The sequence below is a fragment of the Chrysoperla carnea genome, chromosome 4 (genome assembly GCF_905475395.1).
Source record: "Chrysoperla carnea chromosome 4, inChrCarn1.1, whole genome shotgun sequence".
In the NCBI taxonomy this organism is placed as follows: domain Eukaryota; kingdom Metazoa; phylum Arthropoda; class Insecta; order Neuroptera; family Chrysopidae; genus Chrysoperla; species Chrysoperla carnea.
This window is the reverse complement of record NC_058340.1, coordinates 30032408-30058342: the sequence shown is the minus strand read 5'-3', so window position 1 is coordinate 30058342 and position 25935 is coordinate 30032408. Positions and strand designations below refer to the sequence as shown.

The 25935-nt window shown below is 26.1% G+C and overlaps 1 protein-coding gene across 1 annotated transcript in view; it reads left to right on the top strand.

The window, feature by feature from the left end:
• The first annotated feature begins 858 nt into the window (after positions 1-858).
• Positions 859-25935, top strand: part of LOC123298105 (calcium-activated chloride channel regulator 1-like) — a 45779-nt gene continuing 20702 nt past the window's right edge. The window contains exon 1 of the mRNA XM_044880010.1: positions 859-1025. Coding sequence (XP_044735945.1) covers positions 987-1025 — 39 coding nt within the window. The 5' untranslated portion in view covers positions 859-986. The remainder of the gene's footprint in view (positions 1026-25935) is intronic.

Below are 25935 nucleotides of genomic sequence, written 5' to 3'. Positions count from 1 at the left end.
TCGCATCGAAAACAAACTTTTGTTCATCGCAGCAATAAAAATTTCATCAACAACATATTTTTTATAAAAAAAAATAAATAAAACACGCTTCACATAAGCAGAGCATAATCTGAAATTTATTCAACTATAAAATATACATTAACGCCCTTCTGACCCTTCTATTTCCTCACTTCTCTGAACATATAATAAAAAAAATAAATAAATATTACTTCATATTCAGTTCAAAACTAAACTCATAATGTTTTTCAAATAAATAATATTCAACCTTTTACAAAACTAACTCAGTACGATTTACAAAAAATACTACAAAAACCCCCACTCTCTGTAACGTATTGTTAAGCGTGGTGGTTCAATTGTTGAAGCGAAACATCAACGCATCGTTGAAACTTAGAACATCGTCAGTCAGTGACACATAGAGCGTCCGACAGTCAAGTTGTGTGTTTGACTATCTACATTGTTGTGATTTGCGCACACAAGTTTTGAATTTAAATTTGAAAATATTATTAAAAAAAGACGAATTTATTATTTTTTAAACTAAAAATGATTTAAAACTTTTTGTGTTGTTTTGCTAAAACCCAAAATTGTTTTTTGTGTAAATTTTTTAGTTTATTTTTAAAAATAGAAAAGTGTGTTTATAAATAAAATCGACGATTTGTTGATTATTTCGTTGCCATGGTGAAATCGATTCTAATAAACAGTTGCCGGATAAACTAAAAAAAAAATTTGTTTTTTCAAAACAATTTTAGTTTTTTATAGAAAAAAAAAACATTTTTTGAGCTTTTAATACATAAACTTGTAAAAAGTGAAATAAAAAAATGTTGTTAAAAGCAGGTGCCCCTATTATTGATAATAAAAAAATGTGTATTACAGGATTATTATTTGTGTTGATTACATGTGTAAATACATTACAATATACGGGACAACAAAATATTGTTTTTCAATCAGGTGCATATGAGGGTATTAATATACAAATTGCGGATAATTTAATGCCAAATAATTGTAAAACGATTTTGAGTAACTTAGAGGTAAGTTTCCTAATAATGTTTATTCATACCTAATATAAGTTTAGCAAAAACAATCATTCATCAAAAATCAAAACATATAATCAAATATTAAAGGAAATAGTTATTGATACTTCATCAGAGGCATCGGAAGCAAGTTCCTATCTCACTCAATCTTTGCGCCTTTTAAATATTAAAAATATAGATACTTTTTAAAATGATTAAAACGCGCAACCGGGTTTTCCGCCTATGGCGCCTCAGTCCTTGTTGCCCTTGCTCTGAAACTAACATCCTTGAAAGATTACTGGCCTAATGATAGCCAAATAAAAATACAATTGCCTCAAACATTTGACAACTGTTTTAAATTTAAACCGGCATATTTTTAGCCGAAACGGATTTAGAAAGAAATAGACCGAAAAAAATTTATGTCCCATTTTTTTAACACAAGGGCTTAAAACTTCAGAACCCAACCAACTACTCTATAGTCGACAAACTCAACCCAACCAACTCTTAAATACAACAATAATCCGGGTCTATAAAATTTTCGGTCTATTTTTTTCGATTACCATCTACAAAAATATGTCCGAAAGTAGTCCGAATAGTTACGCAACGGGGGAAACAGTGGGGTATTTATCAGCACTTAATCTTGAAGAACAGGCCCATTGATATTTTTAGACAGATTTTTGGTAAATATTAGCTATAGTACGGTCATTTCGAAGATTTAAGATTAAAAATCTCTATTCTAGTCGAAACCATGTTTTATATAAGTTTATATAACAATTACCCGTGTACAATTTAATTTAATTTCACGTAAAAAAAAAACAAGGTAAATTTTTTTAATTACTGTTAAATTCATAATATGGTGCCAAGGTTTTTTTAGTTTTATTATTAAAATCTAATTATTTTTGTTCTTTTATACACAAAAAAATAGTTAGTGATATATAAATTAAATTAACACCTAAATTTGTGCAATCAAGTATTTAAAAATATTGTTTTTTGTTCTTGTTTTAATATTTCGTAATTCATTTAAAAATAGACAAAAAAAAAATTAGGGCTTAAATTGTTATCAAATTGGTCGTATTTTAGTCATTTGTCATCAGTCATTGAAGATGTTCGTAAACATTGGATAAAGGAATCGATTAAAGCTACGGTATTATCCACGCATTTAAATTCCCGCACTTTGAAATAATACATAATATTTTTATCCTAAACAGATATTGTTTAGGATAAAGTTTTACATTTCTTTGCGAAATTTATAAAAAATAAACCTTTGAATAATTTTTCCTTAAAAATAAAATCTCAAACTGGAACAATTTGTGCATTTAAAACCGGTTTAATAAATTTAAAGATTTATTTAATTAAGTAAATTTCAAAATTGAAAGTTGTACATAAATATTATTATTATTAATTTTTCATATTAGAGAAATAAATTTTTTTCCCATAAAATTTCTCTAAAATGACACATTTTATCTTCCAACCATATGATTCAATTGTTTTGTTATCCTTTTTTTTTCTATCCTAACTATGAAAGTACATAACACAGTTACACCTATAATACCCAGATTTCTAAAGAAATCAATGGATACACATAAAAACGCATATTAATTGTATTTCACAGGTATATTGTGGGTGTAATAAGTACCAAAATATATTAGTTTACTTTTTACCTGTACATCATCTTTTTTTTTAAGGTCAGAACCATACTCAGTGTGTAATATTAGTGTGGGAATATTTCATATTTAATAAACACCCTTTTTTCTCGGAGATCCTTTTTATAGTGGGTACCTTTTTTTCCATTGTTTGTTGAAGTTTTTAATAAACATATTAATGCTAAAAATATTGAGAGATTCATGTGAATATTTTTGGGTGTTAAGACAGGTGTAATATTGTTATAAGTATTAATCGATAAGTGTTATTGATTAGATAAATGATCGCATTTCGACTTTCGTATTTTGAGGTTCAGCGTCGTCTTAGAAGAAATTAGGGATCTTTGGCAACCAGAATTTGACACTATATAAAAAATAAATCCAAGATGCGAAATTTATGTAAATTTGATAGTAATATGTCAATCAATTTTCGGTGGCGTTTTCGTAAGATCTTACATTTTAATTTTTCTTGAAGACTCTTATTTTGTACCACTCTTGCCCTTACCACTTAAGACGGAACTGCTGACCTTTAGTAACGGAAACACCCTAAATACGCTGTCTATACAAGAAAATATCAATCCGATGAATTTTATTTTTCAACAGAAAGAACTTTTACATTTTTACGTATCTCGAAAACCACTGATAGGTTTGTTTGTTCAAAAAAGATGATTTATGCATAAAAATCTTGAAAAAACTCATCAAATGGTTCAAAACTTAAATCCAAATAGGAATTTTTCTGGAAAAATACTACCATAATATTCAAAAAATGATTTATTTCTGTATCACACGAGTAATTTTTTTGGAAGTATATAGCCTTGGCATACCTACCTCCAAATACATATTAATAATGTATATATATAGTTAATTAAATTTTATTTACATAACAATTAAATTGAAAATTAATTAAAATTTAATTCATTTCAAATTTATTTAGAAAAAAATGAAATTTTTGATAAGAATAACTTATAATATCAGCAATATCAGTAATAAATTGCAATAATAATGATGTATTTGAAAAAAAAAAACTAACCATAAAATTGAATAATTTTTGGGCTCATAAAAATCTCCTTGAAATTATACAGAGTGATTCCAGAGTCACTATTTCTACACATAACGTAACTATCACACAAAATTTCTGTTAGCGGCATTATTTCCAATTTAAGAAAATTTTAATGTTCCTGTTGGTAATGGGAAACATGATTTTGCTATGCGACAACCGTTACATTAAAATAGAATTGCGAGAAACGTTGAATAAATAAATATTTATTATGAAACCATAGTAATTTACAACAGTACTGTTCAAATATATAAATTTATCCTTTTAATGGTCTAGTCTTTCTTGATGTTTAGTTAAGATTTAAGCACACCTATGACTGTTTATGATTGGCTGGTCGACGTCATTCGTGGTTTTTCCAATGCCTACACAGCATGTCTTATCGTTTCCCTAAATATGTACATCCTGGACGTATTTATTTGGATAACAACCTACAATTATTTTTTGACGCCCTACACATTGATTAAATATTTAAGAGTTTCGTAAATTAGGTTATACCTTTCATTAAAATTTCATGGCAAAGTTTTGATAATGAAAATTAATGTAGGGTGAAAAAATTAGGTATAAAATTTTTATTTTTGGTGTTTTTGAGTAAAACCAGAATTTAATACCAAAAATAATTGGATTTTATTAGGTTGATGTATGTTTCTATGTATGTATATAAATAAAACTAGCCAGTATCGTTTAAATTATTAAATAGGGTATATCAAGTTTATATAATAAAATAATAATTTCACTTTGCTATATTTTAATAAATGTACAGGGTGGTACACTAAAGTCCCACACTTTATATATACAATTTTATTTTTTATTTTCAAACTGCTTCGATTTTGATTCAGAGCGTTGAGAAATTAAAAGAAAAATTTAATGACTTTTTTGGACACACTTAAATCGAAATGTTTTAGACTGGAAACATAACTAATGAATAACGTTGATTCTTATTTTAAGTCTAAGGCTATGTTCAGAATTCATCGAGGTTGTGCGTTTTCACAACCGGAGACAGGAAATATAGGATAATTGTTGTTGAATAACGGAATATTTACTTAAAGTATCGGCTAATCAAAAAAATTTTGATCTCGCGGAAGAGAAGTCCCTGTCCATTAAAAAATGATGGGCACAAACTTCGAGCCGTTCTGAAATAATTATCAAATTCTACATCTGACTCTTAACCTATTTAAATATTAAGTATCGTTAATATAGGGAAGCGCATAAGCATTTGTGTTACTCTTATGTGATAATAATGTATAATTGATGATACACAAGGGTGACACTCTGTACAAAGGCTACCTAGATAAATACAGACATGAATTTATTAAACGTTGAAGATTCTTCTTTCTTTTTTAATATTATTAGTATTATTATTTAATAAAGATGAACTGGTTTTTACCTTAAATAGACTGAAATAAATATACCTTTATAAGTACACACATACTAAATGTATGTTGATTAACTGACTCCACACTGCAATGCTTACTTACTACCTTTACTGAATACATAAAATATATTACGGAAGAGTGTTATACCTTGATTCACAATGTACATGTACCATGAATCGTAGTCTAAATGTACCTAGGTTCATATCTACTAAATGAACCTGAAGGCGCTTTCATCACCGTTCAAGGGAGACTTTTATATTCCCAACCTATTAAATGTATGAAAAAATTTAGATATTTAACACCCATTCATTCATTTTTTATAAGTTCTTGAGTATGTTGTTTTGATCTAAGATAGACAATGGCTCGCTCTTTTAAACTTTGTTTCTTTAATATTTTTAACACAACAAAATACCCAAAAAGCTGTAATTTAAAATATTTTTTACTTTTTACACAAAAGAAATCTTATTTCTATTTAACTTGAAAACAACAAAAAATTCCCTCGCCTGCTTCCCTTCTGGTAAATTAACCTTATCTTCATACAATATTGATTTCTCATAGATCAATATTGCCGTATCTTTAATAAGAAACAGAAAGATGTTCCAAAGTACATTGTCCCTTAAGATAGGTACAACATTTTACCCTATTGTACAAGAAAAGTAAATACAATAGATTGGAAATCATCATCAGCATCATCGTCATCTGAGTAGTAGTAAAACATGTGTTTGACATTTTATTAATAAAAAAAAATTTTAAAACAATGTTAAATGAAATATGATCTGTACACACTTTAAAACATAATCAAACTTTTAAAAACAAGTTTGTTTCGATTTTTGTTTTTTTTGTTTATTCTTTGATTAAATCATTATTAATATAATTTCAGCGGGGCTACTTGACTTACTTAAATCAGAGCATTGTTTTATGCAATTTGAAATTTGATTAAAAAATAATTATAATTTATTTTTGCCTCCATATATATAAGTTAAAATTATTATTAGTAAATGAAGAACAATTTCGTATAGAGAATCTAATCTGTTACAAAATCAGGGCCACAATCACATACACTTTCGATTCGAGAAGTTAAAATATGAGGAACAATTGTATTCAAGTAATAATTTTCTGGCTTCTAAGAGACCGTATTATCAGTTCATTTCCCAATATTGCAAAAGAAATTCAAAAATAAATAAATTATTTAAAAAATATATAATCATGTCATTTGGACGGTTTGAAGGACGATTAAACAAAAAAACGTTTCAGAAAAAAAAATTTCAACAATCCCTGAGTATAATATTTGTTTAAGATACATGCAAGTATATGGAAGTCATGCTTATTGCTCAATAGATTTCTTTTATGAAATAAGAAACAAAAATAGTACTCAAAAAACTACTTATTTGATATTCTAGTCGCTTTTATATTTATTTAATTTTTTTATTGAATTAAAATTTTTATTTTTTAATTTAATTTTAATTAATCTATTGAATTTGATTAAAAATATATATATATTTTTTTTTATTAAAAATACAAAATTAATAAATTTTCATAATAAACAAAAATAATTTAAAAAAATTGGAATTAAATAATAGATACGTTTACAATAATCCATGATTTGGTTGGTCAAAATCCGTTTTATATCAAATCCGCTATTGACCGGAAACTTCGAAGGAATTGAAAAATATTAACGAACAATTTTTCTATTTTGTAATTTAAAATTAATACATAAGTTAAGTTCGTGATTAATATAAAATTTCAAATAAATACTAGATATTGAAATTAACTATTTTGTACTAATTTATGAAAAGTTATCAAATACATTAAATTCGATCTCATTTGATTACTCAATGAAATTAAATAATTTTACGAATACAAAATTAATAATTAATATAACATTTCAAAATTGATATGAATTTCTTTTCGTGTTCATACAACGCAATTCGTTTCATCTTCACAAATTATTACAATAAATTTTTTTTAAAAATTAGATATAATTTACAAGACATATCAAATAAATAGGTATATATCAATAAAATCAAATGTTACTTTATTAAGAGTGTATGGCCACTAGAGAGAGACATATTTGGAGTTGATGAGAGCCGAAAATGAATAGTTTTTGAATCATTTTACGCCACCAAAAACTGAATCACAGAAACTACAATCCAAAACTTTAGTTGTGATCAAGAATTTTATTTTTCACTAAAGCTATTTACAGACAAAGTTTACAGTCGTTTAATGCAAATTGCGGTAGTGGCCAAACAACCTTAAATGTAATCAGAGCTTAAATATTTGCATATAAAGTGTATAGCTTATGTGTTGCAAGTTGCAAGTGCTATTATACAGATAATGTTTAATACGAATTGATAATATGAAGTGCTGAGTTCAACATATTCATATCTGCATATTATGCATTTGATAGCTATTTTGTAAGTATATATCACACTGATGTCTGTATCACAGCTTGATAGCTAACCCTATATTCAAGCCTTGTAAAAATACTAATAGATAGGTAAGAAAAATCCAGATTAGCTATACTAAAGTTTCATTAACTTTACGAAAGAAAACTTACTACAATGGTTAATCCAAGAACTTCTAATCTTGTAGCTACTAATTTTAAAATGGTTTTAAATTGCAAGCATATCTCTAATTCCATCTAAATATACGAATGCGATTTTCAAAAGATCTCAAACGATTTCAAATTATTTTGTGAAAAAAGCAACTCTTTATACAAGTTTTGTGTCAAAGTAATCAATAATTAACTCGGGCATTTTTTTCCCAAGTTTTAGCCATCTAAAATGAGCATACACATCTATGTAATTTAATAATACTACACCTATGTTGAACTGATAAGAGAATATTATTATCAACATTATTCTACCCACCTATATATTATACTTTATTTTATATTTAGAAATATAATATCTATGTAGGTACTCATATTATATACTACTTATAACTGTTATATAAATAGTAATAATGTTTTTTTGATAACAATATATGAAGAAAAAAAAATACAAGTTATTATTTTATTGTTATACAGTGCAAATATTGTTTGATTAAAAAAAAATTATCATGAAATTATTTCAAAAAAATATATTATGTAGTCAGTTTTTAGAATTGATAACGTTAGTATATGGTAGCAGAGCGGTTTAAAAATGCAGGTTGTTTTAGTTCTGTTTGAATGCTTTTATCAGGTTTGCTTTTGGGAACACCTTGCATTTTATAAATAATTTTTTTTTTTTTTTAATCAAAATTATCAAACGTTATTAAAACGTGGGGAACTATTGTTTGTAGTTTTTCGTAACAACTCATTCCCTCGTTTCATATTTTCAATCATCAACGTTACACACTATTGACACCCTCTTTTATCAATGTGACACACTAATAACGCTTCACCCCTTTTTTGGTACTAGCCTAAAATCAGTCCATCTGTTTCATTTTTTAGTAGAGTTAAATTTATTTATTGTATTTTTACTGCAAAAATGAAAATTCCAATTTTCAAGCGTAATTTTTTTATATCAATCAGTACAAATTCGATATTTGATCGATCTTTTTGTTTCTAAATTCTGTATGAAAAAAACACAAGTGAAATTTACACAAAATTTAAAAATTTTTCGGCTACGGAATCCTTTCGCACTTGAAACATAGCTAAGAGCACTCTCCATCAAATTATCTTTCTAACAAAACCAAAAAAATCAAAATTGGTTCATCCGTTTAGGCGCTACGATGCCACAGACAGACACACATACACTTAGCGGTCAAAATTATAACACCCCCTTTTTTTAGTTTGGGCGTTAAAACAAGATTAATCTCATGACAATACCTTTTAAAACATCTTTGCTTCGCTGTTAATATAAATAACTGCAAATATCATATAAGAAATGCGATTGCTTTATTCAATTCAAAAAATTCATGCTCCCACTAATTTCAATATAGGTAAAATATATTGATTGCCTACAATATTTTCAAAAAATATTTTAAATAAATCAATAATTATATATTCAATGACCTTGAAAATTACCTACGAAATAGTTTTTCACTTTATTTAAAAAACATACCTGTATAATTTAAAATTATAAATATCAAATTATATAAAACATGATATTTAAATTAATAATATTTCATTAAAATAATTTATTTATATTTTAATTAATGTTTATTTGTTTATGACTTTAAAAAATAAGAAAAATATATATATTAGTTTTAATAAAAATTGCACATTACAAAATATAGAATAAAATACCCGTTGAAAAATACGAAACTTTTTCTTGTCGTTGTCGACTGCAGTAATTAGGCTATCTCTATATATTATAAATGCGAAAGTAAGCATGTTTGGTTGTTTGTTACGCTTTTACGCTAAAAGTAGCGAATGTTTTTTTAATGAAACTGTACATCAATATAGCTCATACTTCAGAATAACACATGAGATATAATTTATAAGATATTTAAAAAAAAAATTAATTTAATTTGACATTACCATACATTACAGATTTCTGTAAAACCAGTCATTTTACATTACCATAAATTACAGATATCTGTAAAAATAGTCAATATAAAATATTTCACGGCCATCTTTTCTGATATACTCAATGAATAATTACGACTATTATACATTTAAAAAAATAGAAAACCATACATATATTTTACCTGTGTTAAAAAAATCCTTACCATTATTTCGAGTGTTATAGAAAGGGGATAAGGGAGAGCAATATTTATCAATCTTTACTTTGGATCCCAGCGAAGCGGGTGGGTATCACTCTAGTAAATAGTATATTCTACAATTTTGTCATCGTCATGAAATATCATCTTTCTAAACGTATTTCGAGGATAGGTAGGACAGTATTGACTTCGCGGATTTTCAACAAAATGATACATATAATTTTATTTTTATTACTATCAAATATACAACAAAAATATTTTTGGGTGTAATATTTATAAATAGAATATTTTATAACCTAATTAAAAATGTTTCAAATTACAAACTAACAAAAAAAAAATTTATAGCCATACATTTTTTTCAAAAAAAATAAACTAAAAAAACTTTTTTTAATTCTTTTAATTACAATAAAATGTATTATAGGTAATTAAAATTATATTAAATAAAATAAGTTTACCTACAATTTAATTAAGACGAAAAAAAATAATTGTAATTATAACACATCAAATGTGTTTATTACACCAAAGAAACAGAAGAAATTATTGCCGTTATTCTTTTTTTGGAGAAAATGTTTAAAACTATAAATTAATTTGGAAAGAAAATTATCTACTAAAATTCGAATTGCAGATTTTTAATACATTTTTATTATTTTAACACACGTGTGTAATTCGATGTAGTAAATTACACATGTTTTTGTGTGTTAACTGAATCATACAATTACAATGTGTAAAAAAAATTCGTATCGTAGAAGTTGCGTTAGCTAAGCGAATTCACTCAGAGATTAAAAATATAACAAATTTTTCTTAAAATCGAATATTACATTTTTAATTTTTTAAGACTTTTTATTTAAAAAACTAAGTGTATAGTAAGCTGCGTTAGCTAAGCGAAGTCCCTTAGAGATAAAAAATATAACACGTTTTTCTTAAAATCAAATATTCTTTTTTAATTTTTTAAGACTTCAAAAGATTTCAAAAACTAAGCGTCTCGTGAAAAAAATCAAGAGAGTACTTTTTTGGTTAAAGTTGATCAAAAATTTTGTAATTTGCACTCTCCTCCCACTTCTTGTTTATCTGTTAATTTTTTCATTAACGAACTTGACCAAAACCCTTCTTGATACCAAATTTGATACAAAATTCCATCATCAGTACAAAAGCAATAGCTCCATTTCCTTCGGAAATTCACTAAAAATTCACGAATAATATACTTGTGTTAAATGTGAATAAAAATATTAACAAGTATCAATGGCCATATTTGAATGATACCTCACTGCGTTCGCACTTTTTTAACCACGAGGACACTCTCTCGATGAATTTAAAACCCCCCGTACATCAATTACCTTAAAGAAAAAGTTCACATCTTGTGCTAAATTTGCAAAAAGATCATCCATACGATTTGCTCGTGAACACGACTAATAACAAATGCATCGTGAATAAAAATGAGTCATTTCCATTTGATGTTAAAAATCTGATAAAAGATTTTTCAAACCTTGGAAAAGATACATATCATAAAATTTTCATTTATTTTCAAAACAACAATACTGTGTGCTTTGGATCATACAATTATACAAAAATACAATGGAAAAATAATTTTTCATAACCTATTTTTAGTTTAATAATGTAATAAGTTTTTCTTATAATATTAAATATTGAAAATACATGGTGATAAATCTATTAACATTTAAACATAATAATAATTATTATTAATATTTATAAATAATATCTATGACGTAAAAAAATGTATACCTTTATTGAATTATGTTAATAATATACACGCAATTCTCAAGGTTATATTATATTCAAGTATTATGTTTTCATATTGAAAGAAAAGAATTCCACCTTGTGTGATGATTCTAAAAGAGGAGCGTCCCCCCTTTTAAATTACGTAGTAATTGTTTTTTAAATACAAATTCAGCCATTTTAAATTTAAAAAATATTTTTGAAAAATTAAGATTTAGAAAAAAATTGTTTATACCATGTATATGAAATATACCAAGGTATACTAAGTTTAGTCCCAAGTTTGTAACGCTTAAAAATGTTGATGCTACGAACAAATTTTGGTATAAGTAGGTGTTAATAAAATCATCTAACTAGTCCATTTGTATAGCGTGTTTAAGAGTAAAAAATGAGGTCGGCTTCGTAAATCAGCAACATAGGTCAATTGGGTCTTGCTTCCATAGGACCTAGCTTGTGAACAAGGGAACGAGAATTAAAAATCTTATTACCTAAAATTTTATCCTCGAATATTCTTTCTCTTGAGCAAAAGTCCCAAAATACATTTTTATAAAATTGATGATAAAAAAGATGATAAAGATCTTCGATATAGTTTTTATTTATATGTAAAATTGATTTCACCGTTTAATTACTATGTAAAAAGAATTTAGTTTAAAAGGTCAAGTGTATTGTAATTAATATAAATTTTTCTACTCTATGAATTAATTACTATTGTTTTAATTATTTGTTGTTTATTGCAGTTTAATTACTTTCAAGTAATTAAATTGAAAACTATGTAAAAAAATGTACTTGATTTTAATTTTTAATTTTTTCACAAATAATTAGAGTAAATAATTTAATAAATTTTTTTTAAGTAATAAAGTAATTTTAACGCATAATTAAATTAATTCAAGGATAAATAATTAAGGAGGTTGAGTAGATACTTAAATCAAATCAGTCAACAGGGGAAAGTAGTCAACAGAGAGATAAATCGCTGCGATACTTTAAGAGAGATACAAGTGTTTTTTTACAAAAGGCAAATCAGGAATATAACTATGTATACATATTGAATAGGCGATAATTTTGGTGTCGAATTGGTCATATTACCCATGAAAATGTAAAACTAGACTTAATATCATGACAAAATTTGAAAATGAAATTAAAATTGATTAAAAAATGAAGAAGTTATAAGCAATCAAAGATTGCATTCAAAGATTGCTATCTCTTTTTAGCAAAACAAAGTTTTATATGTAACCTCTATGGCGATATCCACGTATGACGGCACTAGTGGGTATCTTTCTCCTTGTTTAATTAGAAATTTTAAACGTTCATATCTTGCAAACTAGTAAAGATATTTAACAATCAACTTCACTTTTCTATTCATGAAGTGAGAATTCTTCATCTGAATATACAGACTGAAATATGTCGTTCTTTGTTTACAGTCTCAGCCATCCTTAAATCTTATGTGACTCATTTTTTACCGAACCTCCTTGAAATTTCTCAGAAATATAAATATCATTCAATATATTATTACAAAAAAAACTACAAATTACATTTTCTTTTTTACTATTTCTTTATTTTTTTTGTGTGTAACTGAAAATATAATTATAAAGTACAAAAGTATACAAATCTAAAATGACAGAAGCGTGTCCAACATGGTTTATGCTATGCATTATTATTAAAAGGTATTATACAACAGTTGTTGATGGCGTAGCGAAAACTGTAACTAACAAAATCAGTGAGTATTATTTACAGAAAAAAAAATATCACCGTGCAACCTTGTTTTTTCTTTCTTTTATGTATAAAAATTATTATTATTGCTGAGTTATTATTTCTACTTTAGTTTATGAAAATTTTTTAATAAAAACACGTAAAAAAAACTTTCTTTTACTGCAATTGTTATTATAATTTGAGTGTTTTTGGATATAAACAAAATGAAAAATGAAGGTAAACCAACTTTTATGTAAATATCTTATTGATTGTTTTTGATCATTGGAAATCAATTTATCACGTATTATCACTGATATGTCATTAGGTTGACAAAAAAATTCGCTCAGTTAAAAAAAATCCATTTTTCAAAAATACACTGTTTTTGATTTTAAGATTTTGAAATTTTAAGTTTTAGAAAAATTCCATTTTATGAAATTCAATAACTAATATTTGTATTTATTTAACTTGTGCTTCGATTTATAATTAAATTTAACAACAAAAATTTACAGTTAACTAAAAAATAAATAATATTTGATTTCAAATGTCACACCCAAGTGCGTGAAGACATTATTTTTGTAAATTTATTGAATAAATAGATAAAGTATAGAGTGGAATTCAATTCGTGTAACATCCACTTTTGTTAAACAATTTATCATTAGTTTTTTCAAATACCTATTTTTCACCTTCCGCTAACCGATAACTGAATCGATCTAAATTTAAAGATCGATGAAATTTAAAAAAAAAATCCTAAAAATAGTAGAAACTCCTAACATTCTCAGAAAATGGAAGCGGGCCTAGTATTGCTTTGAATTTCCTTAGTTTTTTTTAATGCTTTCTGTAGTTTTAAGGTATCTTTACGGTTTTTTAGCTAGAAACGACTTTAGCAATAGGGAACAGCTGCAGCGTGTAGTAATCGTGAAATTAAAATAGTTATTATTATTGGACTTGATGCATCACGTTAAGCTATCTACCTACTACAACGAATCGAAAATAAGGACAAATCCGTATTTGTCCTTATTTTCGATTCGAAACACCACACCACATGACGTTACAGCAAATACGACCATATTTGACGTAAATTATGAAATACATTCTATATTCTAGCGAAACAATTTATTTAAAAAAATTATCAACATTTATAATTTTAGAGAAAATATTACAAAATAAATCAATTTACAAAAAAACCTTCCATTAAAAAAATAAAAAAAAAGGCAAGACTTTAAAAAAATTACTAAGCATCAAGTATTAAGTATGACCATTTAAAATCGATTATCAACTGTCAATTGACTTATAATAGTTTTATGTGAATATAATGAACGGATATTGTGTATCGATATTTTATAATTCAATTTACAAGAATTTTTATTTTTATGAAAAATAAAAATTTATTATTTATTACTAAACAATAAATAATATTTTTAAAACGTTTATATGAAAAGCAATACTTTATGATTATTTTTTTTTCGGTGTTTAATTGGTGGTGTAAGTGTTCAATGACCTCGCACGGTTGTAATGTTTAATAACTATGCCACTACAAATAAATTATGATTATTACACTTGCTACTGTAGTTAAGTGTACATTATAGAAATGTGTTACATAACAGTGTTTAAAATTGAGAAGAAAAGTTGCTTTTGATTTATTAATGAATTGCCAAAAGAAATGGAGCTATTGCATTTAAATATTCATCGATCCTACCTAAAAGATGTCAAAAATGACCATCGTTAAAATTTATATATACTGGGTGTTCCAAACCACCCGTCCAGGCTGATTATTCTGAATAGTTTTTAAAAAAAATTGAAACGAAAAAACACGTATCAAATATTTTTTGAAACTCTATCTAACCATACCAAAAACACCCTCCACCCTCAATCCCTGTTAGGGGTAGGGGGTGTAACTTGAAAAAATCAAATGGAAACCCCTATTTTTTTCTGCAGATTTGGATTCTTCAGAAGAAAAGACAAACATTTTGTCTAAGAAATTTTTCCCGATTTTCGGTAGATCGCGCTACAATCGACAAAAATCGTTCTTTTAGATTTGGCATAAGAATTGCGCCGTTCAATGACAAAAATCAAAACGAAAAAGTAAAAATAAAAATAAAAACACAAACACACAGAACCAAAACAAAAACAAAACAAAAGCAACACAAAAGTTAGAAATTCAACGAAAATAAAAGAGAAGCGAAAATGTCGAATTGCGGTAATTGAGATAAACCACTAGACAATTGGGAGGATGCTAAATAAAGCTCTTAGAAAGAATTAGATATGAATCATTTTAGATTTAATTTTTTTTCAGACTTTCCAAAATAAAAAAAAACATTTTTACAAAAATAATTTTTCTAAATCATAATAAAATATGAAAAACAAAAACAGAATAGTCTTTTCTTCAAAAAAACAAAAACAAAATTGAAAATAACTATTCTCGACTCAAAAAACTTTTCTCGCCTTCACTTGAACTGCAATTCTAATGCCAAATCTAAAAGAACGATTTTTGTCGATTGTAGCGTGATCTACCGAAAATCGGGAAAAATTTCTTAGACAAAATGTTTGTCTTTTCTTCTGAAGAATCCAAATCTGCAGAAAAAAATAGGGGTTTCCATTTGATTTTTTCAAGTTACACCCCCTACCCCTAACAGGGGTTGAGGGTGGAGGGTGTTTTTGGTATGGTTAGATAGAGTTTCAAAAAATATTCGATACGTGTTTTTTCGTTTCAATTTTTTTTTTAAACTATTCAGAATAATCAGCCTGGACGGGTGGTTTGGAACACCCCGTATATACATATCTTAATATATATATTTCTTGTGTGTGTGTGTATGTGACTGAACTCCTCCTAGACGGCTGGACCGATTTCGATGAAATTTTTTGTGTGAGTTCAAGGGAATTGGAGAATGGTTTAGATTTACCATTCGGTCCACTACAACTGTTTTTGAGGGCTCCGTACCAAAAAAATGAAATTTCATTAAATGGTGGGAGCGCATATAAATCATATCACATTATGTATACTATGTGTACTATGTATTTTTAATAGTATTCAGGTATTGTCAATAGGCATTTATTAGAGCCATATGCGAGCGCAGCGGGCTCTACTATCAAAGGTTAGGCCAAAGGTCGAAGGTCAGGCCACTCCAATAAATAGGAGTTAAATTGGGGTTTAGCGGGATGGGTTTAGCGGACAGGCTAAACGTAGTATAGGTATTCATGAATTGGAGTTACGTTTTTACGGTCCGTCGGGGCCGCTAGTATATATGATAAGTATATACATATCAATACGTTTATGTGTCTGTAAACTCTCTAGCGGTCGCAATTGTAGTCCGATTTGAATGAAATTTGGTATCAAAAAGGGATTTGGTTTTGGAATTAGAAAGGTCAAGTTCATTAATAAGAAAAATTGACAGATAAACAAGGGGTGGGGGGTGCGCAAAGTACAAATTTTTGAATTTTGTTAAATAAGAAATATGTGTTATTTTTTCAATCTCTGAGGTAATCGCTTAGCTAGCGCAGCTCCTGCGCTACGTATTTTTTATTTTATAACGATGAAGGAGTTTTACAAAAATTTCTTCGAATGTCCATCGAACTTAGCTGTACGCATCGATCAAAATAAAATTAACATTGCTCGTGCTCTCTTACTTCAATTTCTCAATATTAAAAAGGATGTTTGAAAAGAATCATATCTAGCCTCTTATTTCCCTTTTCCAATGTAATTTATTACATAACAACTTTTTATTTGATACATCCGATATAAAAAATAAATAAAAATCAGTTATAATAATAATGATTATACTTAAGTTATAAAATATGCACGCGACAATTACTTATACTAACATCAAACTAGAGTAACACGCACCGCTTTCAGCTGCATTTGTAGCACTCGCTGGGTAACCACTATGTGTATAAATCTGCTTATGTCAATTAAAAAAAAATTGTAATTTATTAATTGATATAAATTGTTTGTTCTAAACGTTGGCGTTTTAAGAAAACGTTCTGTATAATATTATGCTCATTTTTTATTTGACGCGCTTAATGCGTTTTAAATTAATTCAATCAAACAGAAGCTGTATAACTAGCAAGCTATATGCATTTATATGGTAACTTGTTATTCACAGGATATTTATATACAAAAAAGGATGTTTTATTCATTTAAGTAACAACATTTTAAGTCATTAAAAGTTAAATGTGTTCTAAATTTATACTTTGTTTTAATTTGTAATTAAAACCAATTGACTTAAGTATGTGCTATTTAAATATTTTTATTGATGTAGATTGATGTAAGTTTTTATTTTGCCCTATTTTTATAGGTTAAAGTCCTCTATTTGCCAATTTATTTAGCTTTGAATTGTTTTAATTAGAAATTTTTAATAACTACAGCATTTTTTAATAAAATTTGTAAGCGACTGAACTGTTGAACTTTTTATTCATTAGTCAGTATATTTAATAAACGGGTATGCCATAATCTTTATCCTCTGGGCTATTTTTTCGGGAACCTTTTCTCTGTGCTATTCACAAAGATTAAAAATAAATTTGGATAATATTAGATGACTTGAGTAATTAACCTTGGACAACTTTTAGAATACCAAAGCTGAATTTCCGAATGTTGGAAAAACATCGATTCTATCATCGACCTTTCCCTGCACTTGGGTAACATGTGAAAAGATAAATTAATAAATTTTTATACCAGGGGTTTGAAAATGATTTAACGCACCAATTGTTTGAAAAAAGACGGATTATAGGAAAGAAAAAATATTTTTTTAAACTATAATTTGTAAAAGGAGCTAAACCAACACCCAAAAATAGTAATAATTCCTTTTTTAAACAATGAGATGACGCACCTTTATTTTTACCTAGGTACATTTTAATTTAAATACAATTACGAAGAAATAAAAAACTAATTTAAATTTTTGATGAAATTAACGTTATTAAAAATCATTCAGGAAATATTGGCACCAATAAAAATAAGAAAAAAAAACCTGCAAAAAGAAAGTATATCAAAAAACATATATGGCTTATAACTAGCCTAAAGCCTTTAATTCTTTTTCAAGTAAAAATTTTTTTTAATAGCATAATTAAACATTTTTGTTGTTTTTTAAATTAAAATATTATTCTTTTCAAATAAAAAAATTAAATTGTTTTAGTTTCCAAATTATTCTTTCACTTTATATTATAAAATATTTACGCATGTAAGATACCACAAGAAAGAAAACTATATTACCGATATATAGATATATATTTTTTTTATGGAATAATATATAACACTTTCATTTCAAAGTATTTTTGATCATATTTTTGTTTATAAAAATTCAATTTTCAATTTATTTTTCATTTATTAATAATATATTACCGTTAAATTTCACGCAAATATTTTATGTTTATTATACCTAAAATAATTTTACTACTATTTTTTAATGATTAGAAAATATACAATTTAATCAATAAATTTAATTATTTTTCAAACCTTGATAAAGCAATTAAATTATATTTGTGTAAGGAAATTGAGTTAATAAGTGTGACTAACAATTATAAGTGATTTTGTTATAATAATTATTCTTGGTAAATAACCCTGGCGCATATTTTCTTGTATTTGCACCCTGCTTGAGTTTTATTGGAGGCGTTTCCATGGTAATGATACACTAATTTAGTTATAGAATTGTATGGATGCATATATAATTTTGTATGGATTGCATTTATGACTTACATTGAAAATTTAATATTATTGTCTCACAAATTTAAATAAATAATTATGATAATTTACATTTGAAAAATAATATTTGTATTTGTATATATTGATTTCTTATTTTCACAATTTTTAATATATTAAGTTTAATTAATTAGTATTTTTCAATAAATTTAATTTGACATTTTCTATAACATTAACTAGTAAAGAATTGCAAATTAGTCATAACCGGCTCCTTTAACGCCAAAATTTTTCACTGGAAGCGCTGGCATCGATTTTATTGTCCCTACCATGACTACGCACACAACGAATAGTGTGAAATAATTGAATACATTATGTTTACTTTAAATTACTACGGTAAACATTGATGGAAAATTATAATAATACTAATCCATGTTTCAATTATACGTTTGCATATGAAATTTACGTAAAATATTCAATTTCATTCTATCCCGCCTCGATATGCGATATATACTCGATTTTTTCACTATTGAGAATTTTTTTAAACCATAGCAATTTACAACAAAACTGTTCAAATATGAATGAATGAACTTATTTCACATTCTTTTGATGGTCTAGTTATTTCTTATATCACGGTTGCTTTTTTGCGACTTTCCCCATATCCTAAGCTATAATTATTTCTCCAAAATAATTCGACAATACACTCATAAATTTAAAATTTAGTTTTTTCTTTTCAATCATCGGAAAATGAGGTTAAAATCTTGAAATAAACCAAATAATTTGTACATTCTAAATAAAATTTAAAATCCAAAAACAGAGGAAACACGTTTTTAATTAAAAGGAAATAAAAATATTTTGAAATAAATTTTAGATAATTATTAATAAATCACCCAAAAATCAGTTTTTTTTTAAGAACAAAAATATTAAGATTAAGGTTAAATTTTAACATAAAATAATTATTTAATTAAAAAATTCGAACATTAAAAATAGAATTTTTTCTTAAAATTTTTATAAATAATAATTAATCATATTTGAGGATATGGATTTAGTTATAAAACTTCAATTTAAAAAAGTAAATAATTCTAATAAAGTTATTGAGTACGGAATGTTACAAAATTTGTCGGCCATAGATACAGAATGATATGTCATTAGTTCGCCCTCTCTGAGATTCTATTTTTTGGATATCAAATATTATCGTTGAAGTCTTAGAAACTGTGTAGTTTTAGCCAATCTTCTGAGATGAAGAATATTCTAAATTGTTCTCAATGCAACGATTTAAGAAAAACAGACTCCATTCTAATAAGAGAATCCATACAGACATTGTCTTCTGCAAAAGTACAGACTTCTGTTACCTTAGAAACTGTGTTAAGTAACTCATAAATTCTAAATTGTTCTTAAAATAACGATTTAGCAACTGAGTCGTAACTTATACGAAATCTAATAAAACTACATTGTGAATTTTTGTCTAATAAAACTATAGTACCTGGATATCCGAGCTTTGCACGGTATTTTTTGAGTTAAAGACACAAATTTTATCACTAATATAAGAACTTTTTAAAATGTCTCTCCACACATTAATCTTTAATTCGTTAACTACGATAAACACCAATAGATGTAAGGAAGAGTCATATTTTACAGTTTGTTTCAATTTTTCCTGAAAACAGGTATAAAACGACATTTTCTAAAATTAAAACTATGTCAATTTTTCGCCCCAAAATCCTCTTGCATACTAATTTTCATGAAAATCGTTGGATCCGTTTCCGAGATTGCTGATATATATGTATACAAGAATTGCTCGTTTAAATATATAAGATAGAATGAAAATTCAGTTTATACACATTTTATGATAACATTTTTGGGTGACACACTGTAGTTACAGATAAATATTTCCAAAAGTAAATCATTTGGAACTATATGACTTAAAACAAAAAAAATGTTAAGTACAGTTAATCGTAATACAATAATTGTATTTATCCGTGTGTATATATGGATAATATTACAATGGGTTCTACATACTATGATCTGAACTGAATTAGTTGCCACGGGCATGACAATGACTAATGATCGATGCTTTAAAATGAGATTTTAATCGCGAGACTTATTATTATTTGAAAAAGTTAAGAACAGAAAAAAAACAACATCTCTTACAAAATCAGTGTGATAATACTTATTTAAAACGTAATATTTTTATGTGATAAACACAAAAAAAATATATATAATCTTGGTAAAAACACAAGACAGAAGAAAAGACATTTAATTAAGGCGCGCACACCGCATATTAAAAGATGATTTTTATATTATGTGAAAATAAAAGTTGTTTTATTGTGTGATATTAATTATTATGAGATGATGATAATCTTTTTGATTTTGTAATCGAATTAAACTGCCTTTTTTTTTAGTTTTTATTTTAAATCTTGAAATTCATTTAATTTCGTGATTGTATAATTTTCAGATAAAACGATATAACTACAATTTTTTTTATCTTTAAAATATTTTTGCTGAAACTTGTTTTTGAATAATATTAAATTTTAATTAATTTTAAGAAATCTCCGACACAAAATTAGTTTCATTCGTTTGTGGCATCGTAGCTGATAAACGGATAAATCCATTTTGATTTTTATTATTTGAAAGATAATTTGATCGAGACTATTCTTACCTATGATTCAAGAAAATCTGCGCAGTCGTTAGAATCATCACCTTTTTTCTAGTTGTTATCGGATACAGAACCATAAACTTACAATTGGAGAATAGGTACACAAATCGGTTTATCAGTTTAGGAGCTTCAAGGCCACAGACTGACACACAGATACACAGGCATGTTAAACTTATAACACCGTCCCCTCTTTTTAGCCGGGGCTTAAAAACAAGAATTAAGTCTTAATAGTGTTACCAATAGGATATTCTACTATTTTTGAAAAAGTACCTCAAAATGTTAATTTTGCTAATAAAAAGCCACCAAAAATTTATTTCGGAAAAATACACACGCTTTCTTGCCAAAAACTTAAATTATATTTTAAACCTTTATTAAACTGTCAAAAACGCGGGCATCCAATTTGATGACGTAATATGGGTATCACTATACGAAATAACACAAATAATTTTGACAGATATATTCATAGACATCTGATTATAATGAATATAAATACTTATTATCTATGAATATATTATACCCAGCTGTCTACACTGAACTAACTGATGGTCTATGGCTCATACCGATATGACATCACGGCAGGGCTTGCCCGCGTTTTAGGTCACGTGATATACAGTTTAAAAATTACGATTTTTAATTTTAATATTTTAAAAGAAAAATGTGCTTTTATGACTCGAAATCAGAATATTTAACTATCTTTTTACATTAAGTTTAACTTTTTTCAAATTTCATAATTTATTTTTGACTAACGATAATATCCTATTCTATCGTGATTGTTGCATGATATCCAATGTTATCTCAAGGCTTGATTAAAAAATCAGAATCTAATTTCGCCAGTTACTGTGATTCCCAACCTTCGATATAACACAAGTAATAAAAATTCAATTAAAAACATTTTCATATGAAAATATATATGTCAAATTTTTCATAAAATTCAATTGAAAATCCTCAACAAAACAAACCAATTTTGTCCAAACAACACATTAATAATTTTTTTTTAATAATCGGTCAAACAAAACAATATTTCATTTTTATTGAACACAACGATGAAAACCTCAAAACATGTTTATGTGTTTGTTGATAAACATTTCTTTTTTTTTTCATGAAATTTAAATTGAAATTTTTACAAAATCATGTTTTTATTTAAAAAAAAGTACATTAATATCCGTTACATAAATTATAATATTGCAAGTAACACAAAAATAAATTTAAATATTGAATAGGCTACGGGCCAGGTTATGAATTAGACAATAATTTCTGATCGATTCTTTTTTAAAATAACCTTATCCCTGTCAGTTTCAATGGTTTATCATTTGTTTCCATTGATATATGTTAAGGTCCCACAAAAACCGAAAGTGGTAAAATATACTGACCAGAAACAAATATTAAATTCTACTATTTTGGAAAATTACATCTGGTTGACCTCTAAATATTCATATTTGGACCAGGACAGAAAAATTTAGGATATAATAAAGAGAAATTGATATCCGTTTCAAATTTCCGTCACTCAAACGCTTTTAAAATTACCATAAAATACTACCCCTGGCCCTAGTTCTAAAATCAGTCGGAGCTGAACGCCAAACACATTTGTTGATTGTGTTAACAATAATAAATTTTTAACAGTTATAATCAAAATAAATATAAAAAAAAAAAGCCCAACCCGTTGTAATATTATTGAATTGTTATAAATAATTGTGTTTATTGGATGTGTGGCCACGGCTTGGCCATCGCAGCATAATAATATGATCATCAAATAAAAAAATAATAATAAAAAACTTACATTTACATTAACACATTCCATATAATAATAGCATTCTTCATTGATATTTGATGTAAATCTACAATTACTAATTCGTTTTTTTTTCTTTGAATCAATATTGCAAAAAGCATTGTACCGGTTGTGTAATCGAACATTCGTCATTACTATGATAATGGTTCATGAGTTGAACAAAATTTATATATATTTTTTAGAATCTCTAAAAGTGGGTTACAATATTTTCTTGGTTCAAGAACACATATTTTGTTGAAATAAGTATTGAGATCGTTGAATCAATAACTATTTACTTGTTATAAGAATTGTATGGATGCATTATAATTGTATGGGTTGCATTTATGACTTACCTTGAAAATTTAATATTATTGTCTCACAAATTTAAATAAATAATTATGATAATTTACATTTAAAAAATAATATTTGTGCAATTTGATTTCTTATTTTCACAATTTTTAATACATTAAGTTTAATTATTTAGTGTTTTTCAATAATTTTAATTTGACATTTTCTATAAGATAAACATGTAAAGAATTGTAAATTAGTCATAACAGCCTCGTTTATCGCCAAAATTTTTCATTGGAAGCGCTGGCATCGACTTTATTGTCCCTACGATGACTACGCACACAACGAATAGTGAAAAAAAAAACCCAATGATAAAAATATTTTTCTCATTTTAATTTCAAATAATTTTTAATTTCTAAGAACAATAAATATTAAAAAATACCCATACAAATTCTACAATTGATGTGTTGAATTCTTTTACAGATATATTATTTTTCAGTTGAATAAAAAAAAATCAGTGACCGCCTAGTGATTTCTAAAATTATTATAAAAGATATAATTACATTTTTTTTGATTCTTTTTACCATTTCCATGAGATCTTTGAGAGATGTAATAATAATAAATAAATAAAAATAAATGAATATTCTTTCAAAAGATTTGAAGAGTTTCATTGAAAAGTGTTTTGGTGTGACCATGATAAGATGATATTTTCTAAATTAAAAAATTACATCCAAATGTATCTCTACAACAAAATGTGTCTTTGATATTAATTTATTTTTAATTTTAAAAATACAATTAAAAATAAATTTATTTAATTCAGGAATTTCAATCAAAATGTAAAGAAAATTTTTTTTGTATTATGGGAAAATCATTATATAAACTGTTTCCTGCTAAAAATTTTCAATAAGAATTATAAATAATTTTCAACGTCCTTGTCGAAGAAGTACTAGGTTTGGTAATTACTTAAATTTAGATAAACTTTTTAGAAAGAGCCAAGTACACATCTCTAAAATTTTGTACTAGCAAACGCTTATACAAAATCTCTATCTCTATATCTCTATATATTATAAATGCGAAAGTAAGCATGTTTGGTTTTTAGCGAATGGTTTTTAATGAAACTGTACAGGAATGTAGCTCCTACTTCAGAATAACACATGAGATATAATTTATAAAGATGTATTAATAAAAAAAAAAAGATTTAAATTAATTTAACATCACCATAATTTACAGATTTCTGTAAAAGTAGTCATTTGACATTACCATAAATTACAGATTTCTGTAAAAATAGTCAATATAAAATATTTCACGGCCATCTTTTCTGATATACTCAATGAATAATTACGACTATTGTACATTTAAAAAACATAGAAAACCATACATATATTTTACCTGTGTAAAACAATCCTTATCATTATTTCCAGTGTTATAGAAAGGGGATAAGCGAGAGCAATCTTTACTTTTAAACCCAGCGAAGTGGGTGGGTATCCCTCTAGTTTAATCATAATTTAACGGTTTTTACATTTTTATTTATGCAGAATTTTTTCTTGTTTTTTTTAAAGAAATAAAAATATTAATCCAAACAAAATGACCAACTATAAAAACTTAATTTTCCATTAAATTCAATCAAAATAATATTTTTGTTTAAAAATTTAAATTATAATTGCTTGAATGATTTTTAAAATAAATAACGAAAAAAAATTGAAAAATATATTTAAAAACACACACACAAGATATTGATTACTTGTATAACTTGAAACTCACTGCGAAGAGAATGTTTTAATTAAATCTAGAATATAATAAACAAAAAAAAATTATTCATCTTCATCTCTTCAAAATTTTTGGTTGTTGTTTAAATTAATTGAAATAACATGTGGATTAAATTTTTTTTTCAAAGGCTATGACTTGGTTGGCTTTAGGTAAAATTAATTTTCGATTGTTTATGCTTAAGTTTTTGTTGTTAGTTTTTTAAAAATAATTAATTAAAATCTTTTCTATATTCGGTCAACATTAATTCTGAGAATTTTGTGTTTATTTTATTTATTAAAAATCCGTACCAAAGATACCCGCCCGTTTCACTGGGCTTAAAAGTAAAAACCACCGCTTTATAGCTTCCACCTTTCTTGACCTCACTTATTCCCCTTCCATGACACTCGAAGGAATTGTTTCACACAGCTAAAATATATGCACAATTTTCAATTTTTTTAAAGTGTAAATAGCCATAATTCATCAATGAGTTATATCAAAAAGAAGGCCATGAATTTTTTAAAGCAAATATCAGTTTTAGGATGTTTTACGAAATTTTAAAGCAGTTGAAAAAATTATGTTAAAAAACAATTTAAAAAAAAGAAGCATTTTCAAATAAATTTTGAAAGATTGTTTATGCAAAATTTTAAAATGTAATTTTTGTTTGCTCATTATAATTAAACTATATAATTGTAAAATGGTGTTTTTAAAAATACTAA